We start from the raw sequence: 23,437 nt of genomic DNA, 5'->3' as shown, positions 1-23,437 counted from the left end.
TCTCTGCATTGCTGCTGAATGAGCAGGCTCTCCGGGGCTTTGTCCTTCAGCTTGCTCTGCACGGTCTGACAGGGGTGCCTGGTGCCCCTTTGGATACCAGCTGAATGCCACAAAATTTGGGACTAACAGGGACTTCTTCAGGGACATCTGGCAGGGAAGCCCAGCGAGTTGGTGCTTCCTAGGTGCAAAATGGGTGTGGCGCTGTATTTTAAGCAAAATGAGTTCAGCTTTATTTTTTTCATTTTCCATGTTGGATCATTCTACTATAATTATTCTCACTAATGAATACATTGAAAAGGGTAAGAAACAAGTTGTGGGGGTGAACTCACATAGGGCCTTGAGATCCTGCTCAGTGCACTTTAAAATAAAAAAAAAGACTGAAAACTTGCATCTTGTTTTTTATTAAGTAATAAAGCATGGTGCTGTTTTGAACAGGCTTTAAATACCGTTTTGAATACATTTAAATAGGACAAAAATATACAAAATAATGTCAGGGCTGTGGATTTGGTTTTAAGCACTAGGCAAAGCTGCTTTTAATTTTTTTTTTAATTCTTTTCTAATATTATTTTTGCCCCTACTCTTTTTCTATTTATTTTTTTCCCCTATTTATTTTTCTGTTTATTTTTCCTCTGTTTACCCCCCCCCATTTATTCATTTATTTTATTTTGTGTGTGGGCGGGGTTTTTTTTGCTTGTTCTGGGGTTTTGGGTTGTGTTGGGTTTTTTTCCTATTACTATTTACGGAAGGTGCCCCGAGCGTTACCGAGCCCACCCTCCTGCCTGCGCGGGAAAAGCCCGCCCCGCCGCAGCGCTGACGTCAGAGGCGGAAGCCCCTCCTCCCGCCCTCGTGGCGGTCCGGCGCGCACCCTTTCCCCGCCCGCAAGGCAAGCGAAAGGGGCGGGGCCTCCGGTGGAGGCCCCGCCCCTTTCGCGTTGCCGTGCGGGCGAGAGGCGTGTCCCGCTAGGGCCGCCGTACTATCGATGTGGCCCGGGGAGGGAGCGGCTCCACGTCAGCCATCGCCGGAGCGGGATCGCCGCGGGCAGAGCTCCGCACCGGGCCCGACTCGACCGGACCGGGCCGCCTCGCCACCGGGTACGGAGCCTTGCCCCTGGGGAGCAGCGGCCTCAGCGGGGCTGGGGGCTGCAGGGCGGTGGGGGCCGTGGCGGTGTCGCCGCTCCGACGGGGCCCGCAGGCCCGAGGCCTCACGGCCCCGCCGGCATCTTCCTGGTGGCTCCCTCAGCGGAGCCCCCAGCACCGCTAACGGGGGGCCACGGGCCTGCGGGGGCTTAGAGCCGCCTCGCGTTTTTGGGTGCCTTTGTGGTGCGGCCTTCCGGAGAGGTGCTGCGGTGCTGAGGTGTGGTAGGTCTCTGAGCTTATTCAGGGGAATGGCAGGCAAACGGTGACACTGAATATTTTAAATTTTAACTGAGAGCTAAATATGCCAGGCGTTTTGAGGAAAAAGTCATCACCTGGAAAATTAAGAGAGCAGTCTCCCTAAACTGGCTATAAATTTCCTCGGAAATTTTTAATAAACGCTTTTGCATTATGTGTTGTAGGTCGTGCGTCAGTAAAATGATGCTTTCTCAGGGTTTTGGTTTGTAAGGTACCCCAGTTCATAGGGCTTCCCAGGGATGTAGCTGGAGAGCAGGCGTGGCTTTTTGTCTTCCTGTGTTGTATAAACTGTATAACTTTAAATTTCCTTGTACAGGTACTCAGAAATTTTATTGCTGAAGAAGTAGAATAGCATCTACTTCTGTGTCTGTGGGGATTTTCTGTAAGATTAAACTGTGATTTGAGAGCTTGGTGCCTTGCAAGGAGGAAGACTCAATGGTTGTTCTCCCTGCCAAGTCTCCCAGCTCTGCATTTTGGGAGAGTTGTTTTTCAGTGCTGCTTTTCAGAGCTTAAAATACACTCCATGTTTTAATGTCTCAGAGACCTGTTTGGCTGTGATTTTTGAGAGTTTCTGCAGCTGAGGTCTTTACGTGAGTAAAGATACCCGGTTTACTTTTCACACAGATCTACTTTATGGTCTGTTTGAGTAGTTATTGGAGATTAAGGTGCTAGCTGCAGGGCTTTGAGGCCGGAGTTCTGGGTAAGAGTATGGAAAAAGTATACAAAAAGCTGCTGCTGAGGCAAGAAAACAGTTGTATTTTTAAAAATGAGCAGGAGTCATTTATGTGGATATTTGTAAATAATGAGTTTGAAGGATCTAATCCTTAAAAATATAGAATTCATAACAGAAAGAGGCATTTTCAAAAAAATGTATTGGAGGGGTTTTTTTTGTAGTAGTTGCGGTACTGTTGTAATTGTCTTGTTTTTGTGTGTAGAAGGAGGCTGCAGCCCAGGGTAGCACAACTTACCTGCTCACTGTTCAGCCTGAGGTTCTCTGGGTGCCCGCTTGATGAAAAAAGGGGCTTTGGACCCAATACCAGCTTGTGTAGCGTCTCAGCCGTTCATTCAAATGCTGCAACTCCATGTCCCACCTTCCCTTGTCTTTCCTCAGAACTATTTGTGGAGTGGTGCTTTTAACCTGGGAATGGTTGTTTGTTGGCTTGTTGGATTTTGTTTGTTTCTCTTACTGCTCCAGAAATAAGGTAGGAGTGGAGAGTTTACAGGATTCGCATCTTAAAAGTTGTCTGCACAGATAAAAGAGGTGATGTGGGGTAAGAGCTGGTGTCCTCCAACACTAACTTCTTAAATTGGCATGTTATTGAAAGCTTTACGTCTTGGAGGTATGGCCCTGCTCAAGATCATCGAACTTAGAAGAAAAGTGATCAGCAGTGAAAGCATAGCGTTGAGGTGGAGAGTTTAGTGTTTTCATCTTTATGTAAATCACAGCCTTTGATGGGGATAATTTTGTTCAGTTCTGTTGGCTCTATTATTAGTTAGTAATAATAATAATATAAAACAAGTGTGCTTTTACACAATATTTGACTGACGTGTAGTATCAATTTAAAGTAAAAAGGCATCTTCCTTGTTTTAATGATTTGTTAAACTCAGTCTAAGACTTCAAGAAAAATTAATAGCAATAAAAGCACAGATAAAGTAATTTTTTTGTAAAATTTTTGACACGTTTTCTGTAGAAAATACTAAATTGCTCATGTAATAAAAAGTAACAATTTTCTTTACTGTGCTTGTCAGTATGGTATCATAGTGTTAACTGAGCAAGCTCCAACTTGAGCATTTTTCATTACTTAAGAAATGGAATAAAAAGTTTGATTTGATCCTAGATGTCTATTGTATAAGGAAGAAACAAACGCGAGAATGACGATTGAGCTTAATTGTTAATTTTGTTATGTGAACTGTCAGCCACACAGCAGTTCTGATAGATCTGTAACTTTCTTGTACTTTTTACCATAAAAATACTTACTTTCCTCATCAGTGTCTAGTTGAGCAGTTAGACAGTAGAGTTGAGATGGTCTGAGGATCCTTGGCAGGTAAAAGGGCAGTCCTGCTTTCCCCTCCTCCATGTTGTCTTTTCTCCCATGCTTGGTTTCTGCTCTGTTGGATCTTGTGCTCGCCTTCAAAGCTTCCCTCATCAGCTGATTCAACTTGTTAAATAAGTCAAAAACTCTTCCCTTTTTTTTTTTCTGTGATGCTTTTAATCTGATTTTACAGCTTGGGTCAGTTCCCCAGGAGGGACACAGGACTGCAGGGAAGGTAGTGGGAATACATAGCCAGGATCAGAGGGGTGAGTAGATGAGGGAAAAGCTGCTGCTTCCATTCAGCTGCAGTCAGGTGCCTGTACACTTCAGTTATCTCTGACTGTGCCTAAGTATTGGAAAGATTTCTTTCATTTACTTTTCTTTTGGTCTTTGGGAAATTTAATGCTCTTCATTTTTTGGTACTAACAGGAATATTTTAGCATAACAGAAAATTGAGAAGGCTTTTGAATGTGGCTTCCCAAGAAACCCAGCAATCCTTTCAAATCATTAAGTCAGTTTAGAAAACATTTTTGTGTTGTTTGTTAATCAAATCTGTTAACTTTGGGATGGCTTTGTTTGCTTGGTTTTTAGGTTGTCTGATATTTGTGTCAAAATAATTCTTCCACTGAGAAAACTTTTGTAACCAAGAACCATGACAGCTGCAGAGAACGTGTGTTACACTTTAATCAATGTTCCGATGGATTCAGAACCACCTTCTGAAATCAGCTTAAAAAATGACCTAGGCAAGTAATGGATGGTGATTTGAAGATACTCAATTTTACCTGAATAATTCTCGTATTCTCTCATTGTGCCTTTCCTAGAATATTGTTTACATTTTATAAACTCAAACAAGTCAATTTGATGTTTATTTTGTTCTGTTGATTTTTGAAACGTGTACATTCCTGTTTGCTGAGTTTTCAGAAACTTCATGATATTTATCTTCTGTGTTTTGTTTTGTTCCCCCCTCCCCCCCCCCCCCCCCCAAATTTCAAATCTTTCTCTGTCTTTCTATTTGAAGTAATATCTGTTTGGGCTCAGGCAGATTTAAGTAATGTGATGATAAGCAACAAGTTGTCTTATCACTTGTTTAGTGCACTGCTGTATCTTGCTGGCAGAAATAGCAGTGTTAGTATTTAGTCTATGTATGGCATCAGAGTGCATTGTAGTATCCTGGTGTAAAAGGCTGTTTAAATTTAAGCATTGAAACAGTCATGGAATTTGTTGAACTTGGTTAATTCCAATATGTTGATCCTAGAATTAAGTCTGAACTCCATGCTTATTCTTTAAATATCCCTTGCTTCCTCTTTATCCTTTTAGTAGAAGTAAGGGTGTGAATTTTATTGATATGCTATATTGCACTCCTTCAGGGGGGATTTGTATCTTCTGACACTGAAGATCAGTATTCCTGTTAAACTAACTGTGACATGTTAGCCTTCCTGATTTCATTTCCTCCTCCTCTAGAAAAAGGAGATGTCAAATTGAAGACGGAGGCCTTGAAGAAAGTAATCATTATGATTCTGAATGGTGAAAAACTACCTGGGCTTCTGATGACCATTATACGTTTTGTACTGCCTCTCCAAGACCATACCATCAAAAAACTGCTGCTTGTCTTTTGGGAGATAGTGCCAAAGACCACTCCAGATGGCAGGCTCTTGCAAGAAATGATCCTTGTATGCGATGCGTACAGAAAGGTAGGCCATTGTTTATTTCATTGCTTATGTTCCTACACTGGATCTTTATAGAAAGTATATAAGTTTGTGTTGTTTAATAAATATAAAAATGGTTTATGCTCAGCATTTCCTTCCTAACCGTTACGTCTCAGTGCTTCAGAGCTGGATAATTGTATGTAACCAGCAGACCTACTACCAAGGAATTTTTATGTGTTGTTTTACTATTATGACTTAACAAAAATTTAGTGCTCTTCTTTTCCAAGTCAGTGAACCTCAAAGATGAGGGTTAACCCAATTACCATCTTCATAGTGTCTTGGGACAAGCCATGGGTCATAAAAGGACGCTATTTTTGGAATAGCTTCTTCATGGTGTATTTGGGGACACTCCTTCACAAAGATAAAAAGGTCCTTCAGCTTCATTGGGAATGGGTCAGAAGCAGGTGAACTAATATACACTAGAGGTTAGTATCCAGTGTGGAGGAATGCCTGCAGGGTGAGCTTCTGCAGCCCTAGTAATCGGAGAAAACACATACAATGCAGAAAAAAAAATCCCACAGGCTCTGTAAGTTTTGCACAGAAATAGATATTTTTAAATATTGTGGGGCAGCAGTGTCTTAATAAGGTATTACATGAGAAGACAGTGAGGTGTCGTTGTGGATGTTGGGAACTTGTACCATGGGAAAACTGAGTGTGGGAGAAGGCTAGCAAGTGCATTCATCTGAGCTTAACAATTAAGCTGATGAGCCTGGCATTTCAAATATATTTCTTGTTGATTTTAGGATCTTCAGCACCCAAATGAATTTATCCGAGGCTCTACTCTCCGTTTTCTTTGTAAGCTGAAGGAAGCAGAACTGTTGGAGCCTTTGATGCCAGCCATTCGTGCATGTCTAGAACATCGTCACAGCTATGTACGCAGAAATGCAGTTCTTGCAATTTACACGATTTACAGGTAAATGTCAGAAACTATTTAAAGTCGTGTATGCAGAAGACCAAGGCTAGCTTTAGTGATCTGGATAGTTTTAGAGACCTCATAAACATTTATCAATCACTGGTGTGGTGTTTGGGGTTTTTTTTTGCTTTTTCTCCTTGTATCTGACGGACTTCTTTGGAAAAGCAAAAGAACTACCCCTGCTTTCTCAAGTATGACTGAGGTCTTTATATTGCAGGTTAACTTGTATGAGCAGATGCCTGCCTTAATGATCTAAACGTAGTAATCATTGTCCACGACCATAAACAGAGAAGAATCCTTGCAAGAATATGCATATATAAATTTATTTGAAGCGAGACATTCTTCATGTAGTGCAGTTATATACTAAACGTTATTGCAGTTGTTACCTGAACAGTGTGGCTGAATGTTACTATTAAACAGAAATCATTGATGGGGTAATGTCTTAGCTGTCATGATAACAAACAATTTTTTTAAAGCTCCTTGAGTCTGTTCAGTTTCAAATAGCTACACAAAAGCTGTGTGTCACCATTTTACACTTTTTGAATTTTTGTAAACGCTTGTCTTTAGGATATGTACTGAAGCTGTAGGTTCTACTCCTTACCAGTAGTTCTTTTAATTATGATTTTTTTTTTTAAAGAAATTTTGAACATCTTATACCTGATGCTCCTGAATTGATCCATGATTTCTTGGTGAATGAGAAAGATGCAAGCTGCAAAAGAAATGCATTTATGATGCTAATTCATGCAGATCAGGTAAAGATACTTGTCCTCAAACTCCCTTGGTTTAAATACTTCAAAATGTGCTAGGTAACTAGCCAGTAGTTTGTTGGTAGTATAAACTATTTATATTCATAAAAAAACATATACGGTAGCATTAACCCATTTGTGGGATATTTGGTAACTGAAAAAGTAGGTCTTTATTGCTGTCTTCATTTTAAAGGAGAATTACTGTATTTGGTGAAGGTATATGTTGGTGCTGAAAACTGTAATTAGTTTCGCCAAGTGATCTTACCAGATTAAGAAGTGCTCTGTTACCTGCTGTTTGTAGCTTTTGTAGTCACATGACCAGCACAGAAAGAAATGGCAATTTCTGTTTAGAGTTTTAGATTATTTGCTCTACAGGCAATTGCCTTTTGTGGCTGATTAGCATTAGTTTTGTCTCTCTTTTTGCCATCTATGGGCAGAATGGATTAATTTGCTCTTCAGATTTACAATGTTTTCGTAAAGTGTTTTAAATTTCAAGTTGAAGGGTTGAATATATGCTGGTTTGTGTTTTCATTTTAAAATATAGCTGAGTGAGCAAACTCAGAATGATTTAGAATAATTTATCTTTTATTTGTATAGGATCGAGCTTTGGATTATTTGAGTACCTGTATTGACCAAGTCCAGACATTTGGTGACATACTGCAGTTGGTTATTGTTGAACTAATTTATAAGGTAAAAGGGAAATTTTGTGGCACATTTAAAATAAATGTACATGTTAGATTATATTAGACTGCTTTTTGAAAGGGATAGAATGTTGCTGGAAGAGGCATTATAGCTAGCATTTAGTCCATGTCAGGAATATGTCATCGTTTAGTAGAGCTGAATAAGATTTGTCTCTTGAAACAAACTAGAGCAATATGTCTCACCTGACTTGCTGTGTTGTGGACTGTGTATTATCAGACTGTTCTTCATGGACGTGAGCAGGGCATCTGTTACAGAAGCTAGTAGAGGCTATGCCCTTCCTTTTGATCTGAGATCTTAAGACCTTGTAGCATTGCATAGAATTGTCAATAATAGCTTTTTAATAGCTTTGTAATTAGATTTTTACAACTGTGAATGATACTTCTTATCCCCAGAAAAGATTGTCGCCTTGTGCTTAATTTTCTTCTTGTTGTAAGATGATGCAGCAGTTAAGCTATACAATTGCTATTTTCTTTTTTTTTATGTGCCAACTGTGCATTGTTCTTCTTATTTAGGTCTGTCATGCGAATCCATCAGAGAGAGCTCGGTTTATTCGCTGCATCTACAACTTACTGCAGTCATCGAGTCCTGCAGTGAAGTATGAAGCTGCAGGTACTCTAGTTACACTCTCCAGTGCACCAACAGCAATCAAGGTATAAAAGTGATGTTTTCAGATGTTTCAGTAACTTTTATTGCACTGGAATGAATACTGTATCCTGTTCGTTGATACTTTGAAAGAGGCTTTAGCAATATGGATTGTTTAACACTTCACATGTGAAACACTGTCTTAAAATAACTTTTAAAATCGGTCGCAAAAAAAGACTGAGACTGTATTTTGCAGACCTGCAGCTAGAGGACTTCACGTCACTTTGGTAGGGGACAAGCTTGAATACTGTGCAAACTGTTGTACAATAGTTGGTACCAACCTGCAATCTTCTTGGCATACTTAGCAAAGCAGACTAAAGCTGAAGGTTTGCAGAGACTGAATTACTTTCTTTACTCATAAGTATTACTCTTTTACGACCAGGGTGGAAACATAAAGCAGTGATGATTTACATTGATTACTGATTGACCTAGGGTTCCTAGATTTATGTTTGTACAGCTGATTATTTGAGATCACACAGAAATTTTGAACTTGTATGGAAATTTCAAAAATAGCATATGCAAGTCTAGATTTAGAGTAAAAGCATTGTAAATAGTAGGTTCAGAAGATCAGGAGGAGTATTCCAACATTCTTGCTTTAACGTAGTCATTTTTGTTGAATAGGAATATTGTTCATAGAAGTTATTGTTAAAACCATATCTAGATAGACTAATGCTGGCAACTGTTTTAAACTGGTTTTCATGCCCTGTCACGTACTTAGGAGCTCACCCGAAGCACGCCAGGAAATCTATCTTTTTATGACTTTCTTTGAATTTAAAATCAAGTCTGTGTATTGCAAGCTGATGCCATTGTGAGCCTTCCTGTGTAATTTTTGTAACATGGTGGTGGAATGGATGTTTAAAACTTTCTGGTCCACTGTAAAGACTGTTCTCAGATTCATTTCTGTGCCAACTCTTCAAGTAGTTGCTTTAATATTAATGTAGAAGGTGTCTTTTCCTGAATTTCTCTCAGAAATTTGCCAGTTTCTCCTCTTCATTACTTAAAAAGTGTTTTTGATCCTTTTAATTTTAGGCAGCTGCTCAATGCTACATAGATTTGATTATTAAAGAAAGTGATAATAATGTGAAACTGATTGTTTTGGATCGGTTGATTGAATTAAAGGAGCATCCCTCCCATGAACGAGTGCTACAGGTGCGTGAGTTGTCTCTTTTCCTGCAAGCTTATTGAAGGCTTTTCTTTCCTAAACGAAACTTTTGGGTATTGTGATGTATGGAAAAACGCACTTCTGCAGTTTAAATCTTCTGTTGATATGTTTTTGGTAAAAACATATTTGATGGACTTTTATCTTTATGACTTGCTGCTTTTATTGTCTGCGTAAGAATTAACAATGGCAAATGCTGTCTTGATTGTAAAACTTAATGCTGTAGCTTGCATGGTAGACTTTTATGTAAATGTAGAATTTATTGAATGAACACTATGAAGTTCCTAATGCCTAGGATATCTTGCTTATTTGTTGGTAGATTATATATTATGTATCCAGAAAGTCTGTGAAAATCATTGAGGACTGAAAATTAGAATTGTATGAAAAGGGAGTAATTTAAAGCAACAAAGTAGTTATCATTTTGTTATTGTTTCAGGATCTAGTTATGGACATCCTCAGAGTGTTGAGTACCCCAGATCTAGAAGTGCGCAAAAAAACCCTTCAACTGGCTCTGGATCTTGTCTCTTCAAGAAATGTGGAGGAGGTAAAATATATATTACTTTTGTTTCATTATACTATTTCTTATTCTTTGGGAAAATATGGGACTCTCTTCAATTTTATTTGATCTTTTCTGCAGCTTGTGATTGTTCTGAAGAAGGAAGTGATTAAAACTAATAATGTGACAGAGCATGAAGATACAGACAAGTATAGACAGCTGCTTGTTCGTACATTGCATTCCTGTAGCGTTCGGTTTCCAGATATGGCTGCAAATGTTATTCCAGTGGTATGCAAATGTTTAATTATATTGTTATTAAATATGTTCTAGCTATACCCAAAACCTGGAGAATAACTGAAGCTGAGGTGTTTTTAACAGTGGCCTCACACGAAGCAATACTATTTTTAATCCCTAAAGAAATATAGGACTATTGATGCTGTAGCTATTTGTTTTCTGAGACTTTATTTTAAAATATTTTTGAAGAACATGAGCTGAGGAGTACCTTTACTTACAAGTGCAATAATTTGTATCATTAGAAAAACAATTTTACGATTATGATAATTGGTAATTGTTTGAGATGTACTTAAGGTTGTTTAACTTCAGCTTTGTTTAATGGGAGATGTATATACAGTTTTATTTTTCTGAACGTAGAAGGAAAATACTATTGTGCAAACTTAACTGTGCTGCTATTTGTGCTCACGTTCACTCTTTTGTGCTAGCTGATGGAGTTCCTTAGTGATAATAATGAAGCAGCAGCTGCTGATGTCTTGGAGTTTGTACGGGAAGCGATCCAGCGATTTGATAACCTCAGACCTCTTATTGTTGAGAAGATGCTTGAAGTCTTTCACGCTATTAAATCTGTCAAGTGAGTCCAAAATATGATATCAGACATTGGAGCACCCTGTGGCTCACTTGCATTGAATGTATATTGTCATTAAATATGTACCAAAATCCTTGCAACTCCCACACAAAGAAGAATAACTGAAGCTGAGATATTTTGGGGGTAGATGATTTCTAGGTACAGCTTCCCTCTTGCCTACTTGTACAAAAGATATATTGGGTGTTTGTTGTGTTGAATGAAGAAAATAAATTCAAATTTCATTTTTACGATGCAGTTGATAATTGTATTTCCACTTGCCAGAAGATAGCATTGTTGATGAAGGCCAATTCTGAAGTGATGTATTTGTTAAAATAGCATTACTAAGGGATTATTGCAGCAGGAATTTACACTTGTAGGCAACTGGAAATACTTACTGTACATTTATTAGAAAACCCAGTCTAACATAGACTGAGCTTTGCAATCTGCAAAGCTGTTTTAGTATCTTTCAGGGCTCTAAAAAATTGGTTTTCTGATGGATTGGCAAAGGTTAAGTCATATGAGAACTTCTCTGTATCAAGACATCACTCTGCCATTCTTCCAGTACACAGGAAACTCTGAATCCTATCTCCATCATCATCTCATTAAGCGGGGAAATAAAACCTCTGAAGCTTTGCTTTTTTTCCCCTAATGTTCATTCATGTTCTTGTTTTTCATTTTCTCCTGTATGAAGGAAAAGTTGGTTTGTCTCAGTTAACTGAAGAAATTACAGCTGACTTTATTCACATACAGTTGAGTTATTTCATTGCAATCATAATGAAATTTAATTTTGTGAATATCAGGATTAACACATGGGAGTAAATTTGTAGCAGAGAATATATCTCATTTGATATACTTGTTTGTTAGTTTACTAAGGCTGTAAGGATGATTGCTCTTGATCAAACTTGTTTTCTGTCAGTCGCGTCCTTTTGAATTTGTCAAGACTGACCTCCACCACCTGACCATAAATTACTTCCCTTGATGCTGGTTTGAGTATATTATGAAAGCATGACTTAAGTTACTGTTCTTGTCTTAGGATTTATCGAGGAGCTTTATGGATCCTTGGAGAATATTGCAGCACAAAGGAAGATATACAAAGTGTAATGACAGAAGTTCGCAGATCACTTGGAGAGGTGTGTTTACTTTGTTAGGCTAGCTCTTTGTGGTTTTACTTACTATTATGCAGTGTGTCTTCTAAGAAAAAGATATTTTTAAAAAATCAGGTAAGATGGACAGAGTTTTGAGCACTTGTGATATCTAATGGTGTGTGCACAAGAAATCTAAAGTAAAAACTAGTTAGGGTTTTGCATTTGTTATTAATTTTTTTTAAGTAGCATACACTGAGAATGAGTGATACCTGTAAAGAAGGGAGGTGAGAAATTCCTTATGTTAGAAAATTATGGCACCTTTAAGATATGATTTAATTATATCCACTAACAAAGGAAGAGTGCTTTAAGTCTGGGTTGTTCTGAGAGGGATCTAAGACAATCTATGCAATGTGAGCTTTATGCATTGGTAGGAGGCTTCTGTATATATTTCAGCATCTGCCTATCTCCTCAAATTCTCTCAACTGTTGTACTGTAACTGACCTATTATTTCTAAAAACCTTAACGATGCAGGTAACTTTTATTAAAAACTTCTGCAGAACAAAAATATCTTTTTTTATATTAATTGTAATAATTTTTTCCTGTTCATTTCTAGATCCCAATAGTAGAATCAGAAATCAAGAAGGAAGCTGGTGAGCTAAAACCTGAAGAAGAGGTGTCTGTGGGTCCAGCCCAAAAATTGGTGACAGAGATGGGCACTTATGCAACACAGAGTGCTCTCAGTAGTTCCCGACCTGCCAAAAAGGAAGAAGAAAGGTATTTAAGATTTCATATTAGGCCAGGAGTGACTTGGTTAATTTTTTTTTTAAAGTGGTATTTTCTCTCATGCAGAGTTTAGTGGTTGAGATAATTCCCTGTTTAAGGTATTATCCCATGTAGATGGTATCTGATAGGAAGTTGCCTTAACTGCTTAGGCTTTGTAATCAAAGCTTACTGCATATCAAAAAGGAGGTTCTTAATTATGGTTTCCTAAATTCTAGCTGATTCTTTATAATTTATACATAAGACCCCTCACAATTTTAATTGAATACAGAGATGTTGCCTTTAGATTAAAGCATTTTTTTTTGTTGTTGATATCACCTTGCACTATTTAATACTTGCTATAGTTTATTTCATTGGTAGCTAGAACAATTGCTATATTTCCTTAATTACTGCAGATGGGCTACTTCATCTTGACTAGTCATTATCACCTCAGATCTACAATGAATTACTATCCATTACACTTTTCACTTCACTCCCTATTCTGTGTGGAAATGGCTACGTGACTTGTGAATATCTCTATATCTGGAAAATTACTTCTAGAGGAAAAAAAAACCTCCTGAGAACTTTCAAGCTTGTTTTGTTTGTACAGTATGGATGTTAAGGTATGAAGATAAGTAGGATAAAGAGTGTCATCCAAAACTAGTTTTCTGATTATCATTTGTCTTTGCAGACCTCCGTTACGAGGATTCCTGCTTGATGGCGATTTCTTTGTTGCAGCTTCTCTTGCTACAACTCTAACTAAGATTGCTTTACGATATGTGTCACTAGTTCAGGAAAAGAAGAAACAAAATGTAAGTCATCTATTGTGTTTTCACTGTAGTTGCAAAGAAGAGCCGGTTGTTGTCTCTTTTCAACAGATGTATAATGGGTTAAGTCCAAAGTGAAGTGCCAGTTACATGATTGGATAATAATGATAACTTGGGTCACAAGCAGGGCCTACTGCTTTCCAGCCACTCTATCTAGACAGTCTCTAAATCATGCTGCTTGGTTTCTAGATAATAAGTACTAAAAAAATAAGTACTCAAATCGTAAACTCTCTGAACAGATTAATGTGCACCTTTTTGTAAATAAGTCAGACATAAACATTTCTGTAAAGCTGTGTAAAATGCAATAACCTCCTTCTGTTCTCTTTCCTTTGTCCTCCTTCTCAGTCCTTTATTGCTGAAGCTATGCTGCTGATGGCCACTATTCTCCACTTGGGAAAGTCCTCGCTTCCCAAGAAGCCGATTACAGATGACGATGTGGATCGTATTTCCTTGTGTCTGAAAGTTTTGTCAGAATGTTCTCCTCTCATGAATGATATTTTCAACAAAGAATGCAGGCAGTCCCTCTCTCATATGCTGTCAGCCAAGCTAGAAGAGGAGAAACTTTCCCAGAAGGTGAGCTATTATAAATGTGTAACCATAAACACTTGGAATTTTTTACAGATGTTCACATCCAAGCAGGTCCCAGAAATGTCGCCATTCGACTGTGTGTACATCAGCCATTATTTCACTGTGTTTCTGCACTAAGGAATGGAATTCATTGTGAATTGTTGAATATTTCTCTTCCCGCAGAAAGAATCTGAGAAGAGGAATGTGACGGTTCAGCCAGACGATCCTATTTCCTTCATGCAGCTTACTGCTAAAAATGAAATGAGCTCAAAAGAAGACCAGTTTCAGCTTAGCCTTCTTGCAGCAATGGGAAACACACAGAGGAAAGAAGCTGCTGATCCTCTTGCATCCAAACTTAATAAGGTAATGTGAAAATTGGTGTTTTAATTAAATACACTTTGTGCTGCTTATGCACAGGATCGGCTTTGGGAATTGCAGACTGGAACTGATGAACCAGGCTATGCTGGTTGATTGGAAAGACCCAGGTATTGTAGGATCAGGAGAAAGGGAAAAGCCCTTGTGCTTAGTTGTTACCTTCTTCACGTGGGAGGGGAAGAATAAGGAGGAGACTTGGAGAGTGCTGAGCTGGTGGGATGTGGAGAAGAAATTAAGATTATTTGCTGGTCTTGAAGAGCCCAGTAAGGTTCACAGGGAAGAGAGCAGGGATAAAACCAGTGATTAAGAACTCCTTTCTTTCTTTGGCTGCCATATGCTATTGCCAAGTGCAGTGCATCCTTGTCTCACTCATTATAACTTTTTTTGCTCCTGGTTACCAGGACCTGCAGAGAAGGTCCAAAGAGGAAAAATCTCTTGATTCATTCATTAGTTAGGGTTAAAAAAACAGACTTTTTTCCTTTAAAAGTCTGGATGAATTCTTTTTACTGTTTAAAGTTACTTTTTCATTTTAAGTCAGCATTTCTTTGTCCCGCTGATCTTTTTAAGAATAAATGGCATTACAGTCAACATTTTAGGAACTTACTTGAATTCAGTTCAGAATACATTTCATCTGGAAAGGTTTTATCGTTGTAGTGTGTACACAAAAGGACATGTGAAGAAAGGATGCAGTTAAACTTATTTGTATGAATTATACAGACAGTCACTGTGTGTTTAGCTATAAATCGATGGAATCTGTTTATTTTGGAAGACTTATGCATGAACTTTAGATTTCCTAAATACCACAACTTCTTTAAACACTTTTCTAGACAAAACTTGTGGTGATTGTTTGCAGTGTTTTTTCCAATCCGCCACCCCCTCCCCCCCCTTCTTACTAGTAAGTTAGCTCTGTGAAATTGAAAGCTCATTGCACACCTGCTTGATTTGGAGGCTCATATTAAAGAGTAATGGATTTAATTGTACTTTGTTCTTATTTTTTTTGTCAGTTTGACATGTTTCCATGTTTTAAACTGGTTTATGAGAAGAAAAATACCTTAAACTCTTTTCTTTCACAGGTTACTCAACTGACAGGTTTCTCGGACCCCGTCTATGCAGAAGCGTACGTCCATGTCAATCAGTATGACATTGTGCTGGATGTGCTTGTGGTCAACCAGACCAGTGATACTCTGCAGAACTGCACGCTAGAACTAGCTACGCTAGGTAAGGAGTACTGGTGGAAACAAAGCAACTGTTGGGCAGCAGTGAGGTGCTGGGCATTGGCACCTGGTTGTAAGGAGTTTCTTAAACACTTCTAAATACTTACAAATTTATGCCAGCTAGTTGCCATTTTGAAATGATTTTTTTGAATGCCTTTAAAATATATTTTTCTTCCAAAAGGTGGAAGACTTGTATCTACTGGCACTGACAATACTATCTGACGATATAAACCGTAGTCAGATTTTGAAATTTTTCATGCTTTTTTCACTAGAAAAATAGCATTCCATTTCCCCTTATCCCTTTTTCCTGAAATATGGACAATTTTTTTGATATACTTATTCCCCATTGTGCTGTTACCATAGAGCAAGAGGACAAAATCCAAACTGGTATGGAGCAAATGTCAGGCAACAGAAAGCCATCTGCCCTAGGTGGTTCTTGCACTCAGCCTGAAGTACTTAAATACTGCATTCACTCAGCTGAAACTATTCCCTGTACCTACAGCTGTACCAGAGGCTTGCTTGAACAATACTGAGGCTTCATTAACTTGTTTTAGGGGAGGGACTGGAGCAGATAATCCAAGAACAGTAACCAGTTTCCTATTAGTTACCTTCTGTTTTGGCAGTCAGGAGTTGAAATATGTTTACAACATACTGGGAGAACGCATGTTACATACTTGTAGTTGATGTTAAATATGACTGGAGGGGCGTAACCTTCCTCCTAATCTTTTGTAAATCATTTGATCAGACTAATGATGGAGATAAATAAAAGGAATATATTACTTAATAGGTTGTAATTTTCTATTTATCAGCTCAGTAAAGTGGAATTCTGTATTTCCCCGTTGGTGTCTTCAGATATATTGCAAAAAATGACTTGATGCATCACTCGTGTGTGTAGGGCTGATGCTGTTCATGCTGTATTCTCAAATTGCACAGTTTGATAGAACTAAGGAGTCTTTTACAATTGCTTGCTAAAGGATTAGGAAAAATACATCTCTTACTGTTTCCTGGGAGCAATTACATTCAAAATCAAGGTGATACTTTGACCTGTTTATAAATAGCTAAGTGCATGTAATACTGGACGTTGAACTTTGGGTTTGAGACACTTCACTGTAGGATTAGGTATTATGTTGTCAGTGATTAAAACACAAAGTAGAATTAACCATTTCCTGATTGTTAACTATTTAATACTAGACTCAGTCTGAAGCCCATTTAAGTCAGTATTTACATTTGTTTTCATTGGGGTTTGGGTGAATGCACTAATATTTTAACTGAAATTTTTAATGTAATGTAAATTACCTTTCTTGCAGGTAGCAAACTGTAAAAAAAACCAACCAACCAAACATTTTTCCAAAATTCCAAATCAACTAATACCTTTATGGTAGTATTTAGTGCAACTCTGCAGATATTGGAATTGAATGACAAGAAAATAAAAAAACTTTTTCCAAAAGCTAAACTCATTGTGTACTTGTGATGTTCCCTGATCCCCATCTCCCAATTTCTTTACACAGGTGACTTGAAACTTGTGGAAAAACCATCTCCTCTGACACTTGCTCCACATGATTTTGCAAACATTAAAGCTAATGTCAAAGTCGCTTCAACAGAAAATGGAATAATTTTTGGTAATATTGGTAAGTAAACAATTCAGTGTGCAAAATTAACATTAATGCGTAGCATTTTTTAACTGCTTAATGAGCTCAAAAATAATTAAAACATTTCATACTGGAAGAGGAAAGTAAATGGTCTACAATGTATGAATATTTTGTGATGATTTGTTAAAAATTTATATCACTTTTACTTAAAATCATATGCTACCTTTAGAATGATTGTCAGCATGATACTTGAACCCAAGTCTCTGAATTTGAAATGAGCTAGGCAGCTTTGCCTGAAAGACCGATACAGTTAACTCAAAGTTCTGTGGCAACTGAGTAAAGCACTTGAAGAGGACAGAGGTCAGCAATGAGATTGAGCAAGTGTTGACTGTTGTTGACTGGCAGGTGGTAACTGAGCACTCTTATTTAGTGCAAATTCACTTTTTTAAACATTAAGGTGGTTTGTGTTTTATATTGCAGTGTATGATATCTCTGGAGCAGCCAGTGACAGAAACTGTGTGGTTCTCAGTGATATTCACATTGACATCATGGATTACATCCAGCCTGCTTCTTGTACGGATGCGGAGTTCAGACAGATGTGGGCAGAATTTGAGTGGGAAAACAAAGTTAGTTTTATTTTTTGTATGTCATTTGGGGTTTTTGTTGATGAGGTATAATTCTGTTTCTTGTTTCTACATCAGTTCATTACATCAACATTATCTCTTGTGATATAAACCTCACTCAACATCCTCATTGGATGTTGGCTTCAAGTAACTCTTTCTCTTACTGTTATCTTACCTGTTTCTCAAGCTTAGTGATGCAATAACTAGTTTTTTCTTACAAAGGAGGTATGTGCATTGATCCTGTACAGAAGGTGTCCAAATTACTTGGTGTTTGCTGTGTATTTCAGCTCAAAGGTGACATAGTGACAAGTGTAAGTTTATGCTGAGACTGTGGAATTAGTCATACTGCTTAGCCTCTCCAGTTCTGAAGTATGTTGGTGGTTTGTTTTCGTTTTTGTTTTGGTTTGTTTTTTTTAAATCATAGAATATTTTGGGTTGTAAGGGACCTTTTAAAGGTGATTTAGTCCAACCCCCCTGCTGTGGGCAGGGACATGTTTCACTTATTACTTTGCAATACAGCTGTAGCATACAGAGTGTGGTTATGGATGCTACGCAAGACCAACAAAACGGTAGGTACACTTAATATTAGAGGATGCCCAAACTGTTAGTTACGGACCTGTTAAAAAAGGGTTTAAGGGAGATGATCTCATGCAACAGAGCAACATAATTTAAGAATAGAGTAGAAACATTAAAATAGAATGGGAGATATTTTACACAAATTGTAGCCTTGTTTGCTACATGTATTTACCTGTATTCACTTGAGAGTGGATTCAAGTTCCCTCAAAGGGAACTTGTAAACAATAAATTTTAATCCATAATATGTGAAGCCTTAGCAATTTGTAAACTACTCCTACAAGATGTGTTAAAAAGCAATTTAAACAAGACCCACAATACTCAATATGAGGAAGCCAACACAGCCCAGAGAGCTTTGTTGCTAAAGGGAAATACGAAAGCAATTTTTATTGTTGGTTAAAAGGAAGCTTTTGGACTAGATAACATATTTTCTTGTGCTGGCAATGTGTAAAGTATATTCAGACAAGAAGTACACTATTTGCTGTAGAAAGTCTATGTGTTCAGCAGGGTATTGTATTCACCTAATACATTTTAGAAACCATGGTCATAACATGGAATTCCTACCCTTTAACAAGTGGAAGGCAGGAGGTGAAGACTTTGTATGATGCCATCACATAATGTTATTTGGAGCTAGCTCACTGAATGTGGTGTTCCTCAAGGAGAAATGCAGTGGTGATCTTCTTTATAGAGCCCTGAAGAAGAGATGGTTTCAGAAATTCCAGAGATGCTAATTAAAGTAATTGCCATTTTTTTCCCTTCTTGAAGGTTACAGTGAATACTAATATCGTTGATCTAAATGAATACTTACAGCACATACTGAAGTCAACCAATATGAAATGCCTGACTCCAGAGAAGGTGAGCTATTTGCTTGAAGACTTTTAGACACCCTTTTTAGTTTGTGTGTTTTGTTTAATTTGTTTAGCATTTGTTATGAATGTTATTAGACACACTTGTTTACAATACAAAATAGTACATATACTTCAAAGTTTTTAAATGAGTGCTCTGAAATAAGTAAAAGCAAGTTAATGTTATCAAAATTCTGTGTTGCTTAATCACTTTAGCTATTTCTTGCCCAGCTAGAAAATCAGAATGTCTGCTTTAATTTGTAGTAGGCAAGCTGTAGTATAGATTTGATGGAACCATATGTTTTTATACAGGGTGGGTTTTTTTGGTAGCTCCAAGTTCCTTCCTTCTCTGTCAAAATTTACATTTCTATTGTCCATTTAGCTATTTTGTTGTAAAGCAAAAAATATATATACAATAGCTATTTGCTTTTAAGATATAATATATTAAATAGCTATTAGCTAATATATGTATAGTAGCCAAAATAGGTATAGTAGCTATTGCTTCTGTTTTAGCTTCTTTACCATTTTGCTGTTCATTAAATCAGATCATAAAATGCCATCCTACCTTGTTTTGATGACTGTTGTAGATTGTGTATCTTTCAATATTAATTTTAGAAGAAGGCCACCACTGTTTCCCATTGCATGATTCTCACATTTTAAAAAATGTTGTATGCAAAGAAAGAAGTTTAAATGTTAAATACTGATAGCTGCCTAGCTTTACGTAGGATGAATTAAAATGGATTTAAAGGATTTTGGCCTTTCTGAAGAGTTAAAATGTGCTTTTTGTAGGCACTTTCTGGTTATTGTGGCTTTATGGCGGCCAATCTTTATGCACGTTCCATATTTGGAGAAGATGCACTTGCAAATGTCAGCATTGAAAAGCCAATTCATCTTGGACCAGAGGCACCTGTCACTGGTCACATACGAATCCGTGCAAAGAGTCAGGTAACGTGGCTTCTATTTAGAGCACTGTTTTGCCTTCTTATATTTAAGAAAGTGTAGTGAGCACTCAAAAAAAACTTGCAAATTTTTGGACGTTAGTTAGTTTCTAGTATTAGGTAAATGGGAAAATTTTTAGGGAAGATGAATATAGAAACTTCAGCCTTAGTTTTAAAAAACTATCTTACATTTTGTGAGGAAAGAATGGCTTTTTAGTTAGGTGTAATCATACCCTAAAACCACATTGTACATCTTCTCTCCCAGTGCATTATCATAAAATAGGCCTTTGGACCAAGTTTTTCTTATTTTATCCATAGTGCTGCAAAGACGATAGTATACTTGATTTGCCTTTAAATAAAGAGCAAATGCTCCTCAGGGTTCCATGATCTGTTTCCTACTGAATTATACATTTCAATTTCATATAATAATGAAATTTTATGCATGTAATTGCTTTTCACTAGTTCTTTTTAGAAACAACAAAACAAAACCCAAAGTCTTTAAGTAGAATTATTTTCTAAAGTTACATCTATGAGTCTGCTTTGGATTTTAGAACTTCTACCTCCTGACTAAAAAAAGTACAAAATTTGGAACTGTTTAATAACAAAACAGCTGGTGTACCAACAGAAGTATTTTAAACAGCATACAATAAAGGACTGCCTGAGAACTTTCACATTCATCACATAAAACCATTTAGTTTATGTGATGTCATTGTAAAGGCTTCAGAGTGGTTTAAACTAATGTTTCTATACGTTTACAGTGGTATTTTTACATAAGACTGCATTCAATTATATATGCCAGCTTAGTTTCATCTTGAGATCATTCTGTTGTTGATTAGGTGGATTTATTTGTCCAGTTCCTTTTGAGATTTCTTCAGTTTCTATGCAATATTAATATGGTTCTGGGATTAAATTATTTTCTATAGCTTTAGTGCATTGAGTACTAGTATCAGCACTGAGACTTTCAACAGCTGAATTTCAGTAACTGGACTGACAGTTGTAATTTCTTCAGTGGCAGCATACTTTCAACTGGTGGGAGGTCAAAAGGCTTACTTTTTTATTTTTTATGCCTTTTGTATTGATAACAGATTTAGCAGTTGCTAGCTCAAATTTAAGTTTCATTATTTCAATAATATATGTAGATTTAGCCTATACCTAGTGTTAAGAAAGCGTGCACTATAATGTATATAAATAAAAGAACAGTTAGAAATACTTTAATTTCCATGCCACTAACTTCATAGACTTCTGTATATGGAACTTCTATTTTAATGTAGATAAAGTTATTTTGAAATATCTGTCTCATGAATGTTGTCTTTCTTTTCCTTACAGGGAATGGCCCTGAGTCTTGGAGATAAGATCAATCTGTCTCAGAAGAAAACAAGTTTATAAATTTTACCTAATGTCTTTTCAGGTCTTTTACAAATTAACCTTAGGTATGTGGCTTTTGGGATCCAGAACATCTTATATTCTTCAGTGTTCTGTAATTGTAGAAGCCAAGCTTTTGAGCTGAAAGCATTCCAGCAGAGAATTTATAGGTTCTCCATGATTGATACTGAGCAAAATTTTAAATCTCCAGGTTTTTTTCTTTGTCCTGGAAGTCATGTTTTCTTTGTCTCTAATATATACTGATGCTCACAGTACAATAAACAAATCATGCCAGTACTGTTTTGTCTGTAAATTATAAACTATTATTTGATCAGTATTGAATATCTGGCAGGGGTATTTTGATACTCTAAGAAAGTGGAAGTGTGTAATAGCTTAAGTGTTTACAATAATGACTGGGCCTGAATTGTGTGAATGTGTGATCATGACTCTTAAAATACTCTGGTATTCCTAGGGGAATATATATATTTGACAACTAAACCAAAGGCTCTATGTTCTAAATGGTTGGTTTAGTAATGTAATCACTTGGCACAGACAAGCTTGTAATATCAGAAAAGAGATTGTCAAAATTCAGCTCTTTGCAGCAAGTAGTAGAACCTTAAACTTTGTTTCTGAAATGCTTTCCTAATAGCATTATCATGAGTAACATAACATTGCTGGTGGTGGTCTTATTTTTTAGTTAATACAGAAAAGACAGCCAAGTGCAATATTAAAGCTGTAGCAGCGTTAGCAGTATTTTCAGTGAATGCAGCTCCGCATGTGCAAGCTCAGGAAGGAAGGATTCAGGCTGATTATGATTTTGCAGTGAATTGAACCAAGTTGAGGAACTGCGGAAAAGAAAGAATTGTGAGTGAAGGTCAGGTCAGGATGTGGAAGTGAGTTAACACCGTTTGGCTACTAAATGTTTTACAGATTAGCAGTAGATTAAAACATACAACCATTAGATTGAAAATACTTTTAGCTGAATCTGTTAAGCATTTGTTTTGAATTTGTTAAATTGTTGCAAGCAATTAATTCTACAGAAGAGTCCCCAGAGCCAACAGTACTCTTCCAGTTAGCAGAAAGTCCTGCTGCTGAAGGTAAACAGCTGTGTCCTGCTCCAGTAGGACAGAAGAGAACAGAGTTAGTATCCTGAGTAGCTGATTCCTAAAACATTTAAGGCCTCAGTGATGAAAATACCTACTTTCCACTCTGAATAATCACAGGAAGGAGCACACATGTAAATTCTGAAATTAAATAGTCTAGGCTGCTGTATTTTAGCTGGCTAAAGGATAGCCCTAGAAGTACAACGCAAAAACTGAGCTAATAAGTGACATTCATATAAATATTTCATTACCTTTTCCTCCCAATACTACTTCTAGCCAGCTAGCTTTGATCTGTTCTTATAAGCATTAGGTTCATGTTTCATTCCAATCCTGTTCTTAAGCTTAGGCGCTAGAAGAAAATAGTTTGCCCATAGTAAAAAATGGGGCAGATCTGTCAACAGCTAAACCTTTGCACTGATGCAGCTGTACAATTCTGAATTTTTAGTACATAAAAATCATAAAATCAGTAGAAGTCTGCTGGCAGTAGTTCTGTTTTAAGCCATTAGCCATCAAAGCCATGCTGTATGTAACAGTACCAAAGTCTATGCTACCATACTCCAGTGTGCACACCTCTATTACGAGCAAGCCTGTACACCTGCTAGGGCTATGTCTTTTGTTAAATATTCTAGATTCAAAATATGTGACTTCCAAAGCTATGGTCTGTTTATTTTAGTATTTTCTCATAGGCACACACCTCATGCTTATTAAATACAATAAGAAAAAGGAAAGGGTCTTAAATAAGCAAGGCTGTTGCTATGACTTTGAGCAGAGAAAAAAACTTGAAAGTAGCTTCTGAAGGCTCTGATTACCTTGTGGACTTCTGTGAGCATCGAATATGGTCATGGAATATACAGGTCACAGTAATGTACATTTCAGGTGTAAATAGTAGATATTGTGGACATTAAGTATTACAATGATGTGATTTTTAAA

General features: G+C 37.2%; 1 protein-coding gene across 1 annotated transcript; it reads left to right on the top strand.

Annotated features, from left to right (window-relative positions):
- The first annotated feature begins 938 nt into the window (after positions 1–938).
- COPB1 (coat protein complex I subunit beta 1) lies at positions 939–21,701 on the top strand. Its single transcript, XM_075502200.1, has 22 exons — positions 939–1,091; positions 4,016–4,167; positions 4,886–5,115; positions 5,874–6,043; positions 6,681–6,795; positions 7,387–7,479; positions 8,004–8,141; positions 9,163–9,282; positions 9,729–9,836; positions 9,930–10,076; positions 10,508–10,653; positions 11,681–11,777; positions 12,346–12,506; positions 13,183–13,303; positions 13,664–13,891; positions 14,069–14,248; positions 15,334–15,478; positions 16,983–17,102; positions 17,544–17,689; positions 19,025–19,114; positions 19,894–20,049; positions 21,369–21,701. Exons 2-22 carry the CDS (start codon positions 4,077–4,079, stop codon positions 21,426–21,428), a joined length of 2,862 nt encoding a protein of 953 aa, XP_075358315.1. The 5' UTR covers positions 939–1,091; positions 4,016–4,076; the 3' UTR covers positions 21,429–21,701.
- The last annotated feature ends 1,736 nt before the right edge of the window (positions 21,702–23,437 follow it).

This window comes from Mycteria americana, chromosome 5, assembly GCF_035582795.1.
Source record: "Mycteria americana isolate JAX WOST 10 ecotype Jacksonville Zoo and Gardens chromosome 5, USCA_MyAme_1.0, whole genome shotgun sequence".
Lineage (NCBI taxonomy): Eukaryota > Metazoa > Chordata > Aves > Ciconiiformes > Ciconiidae > Mycteria > Mycteria americana.
This window is presented reverse-complemented; position numbering and strand designations above follow the sequence as displayed.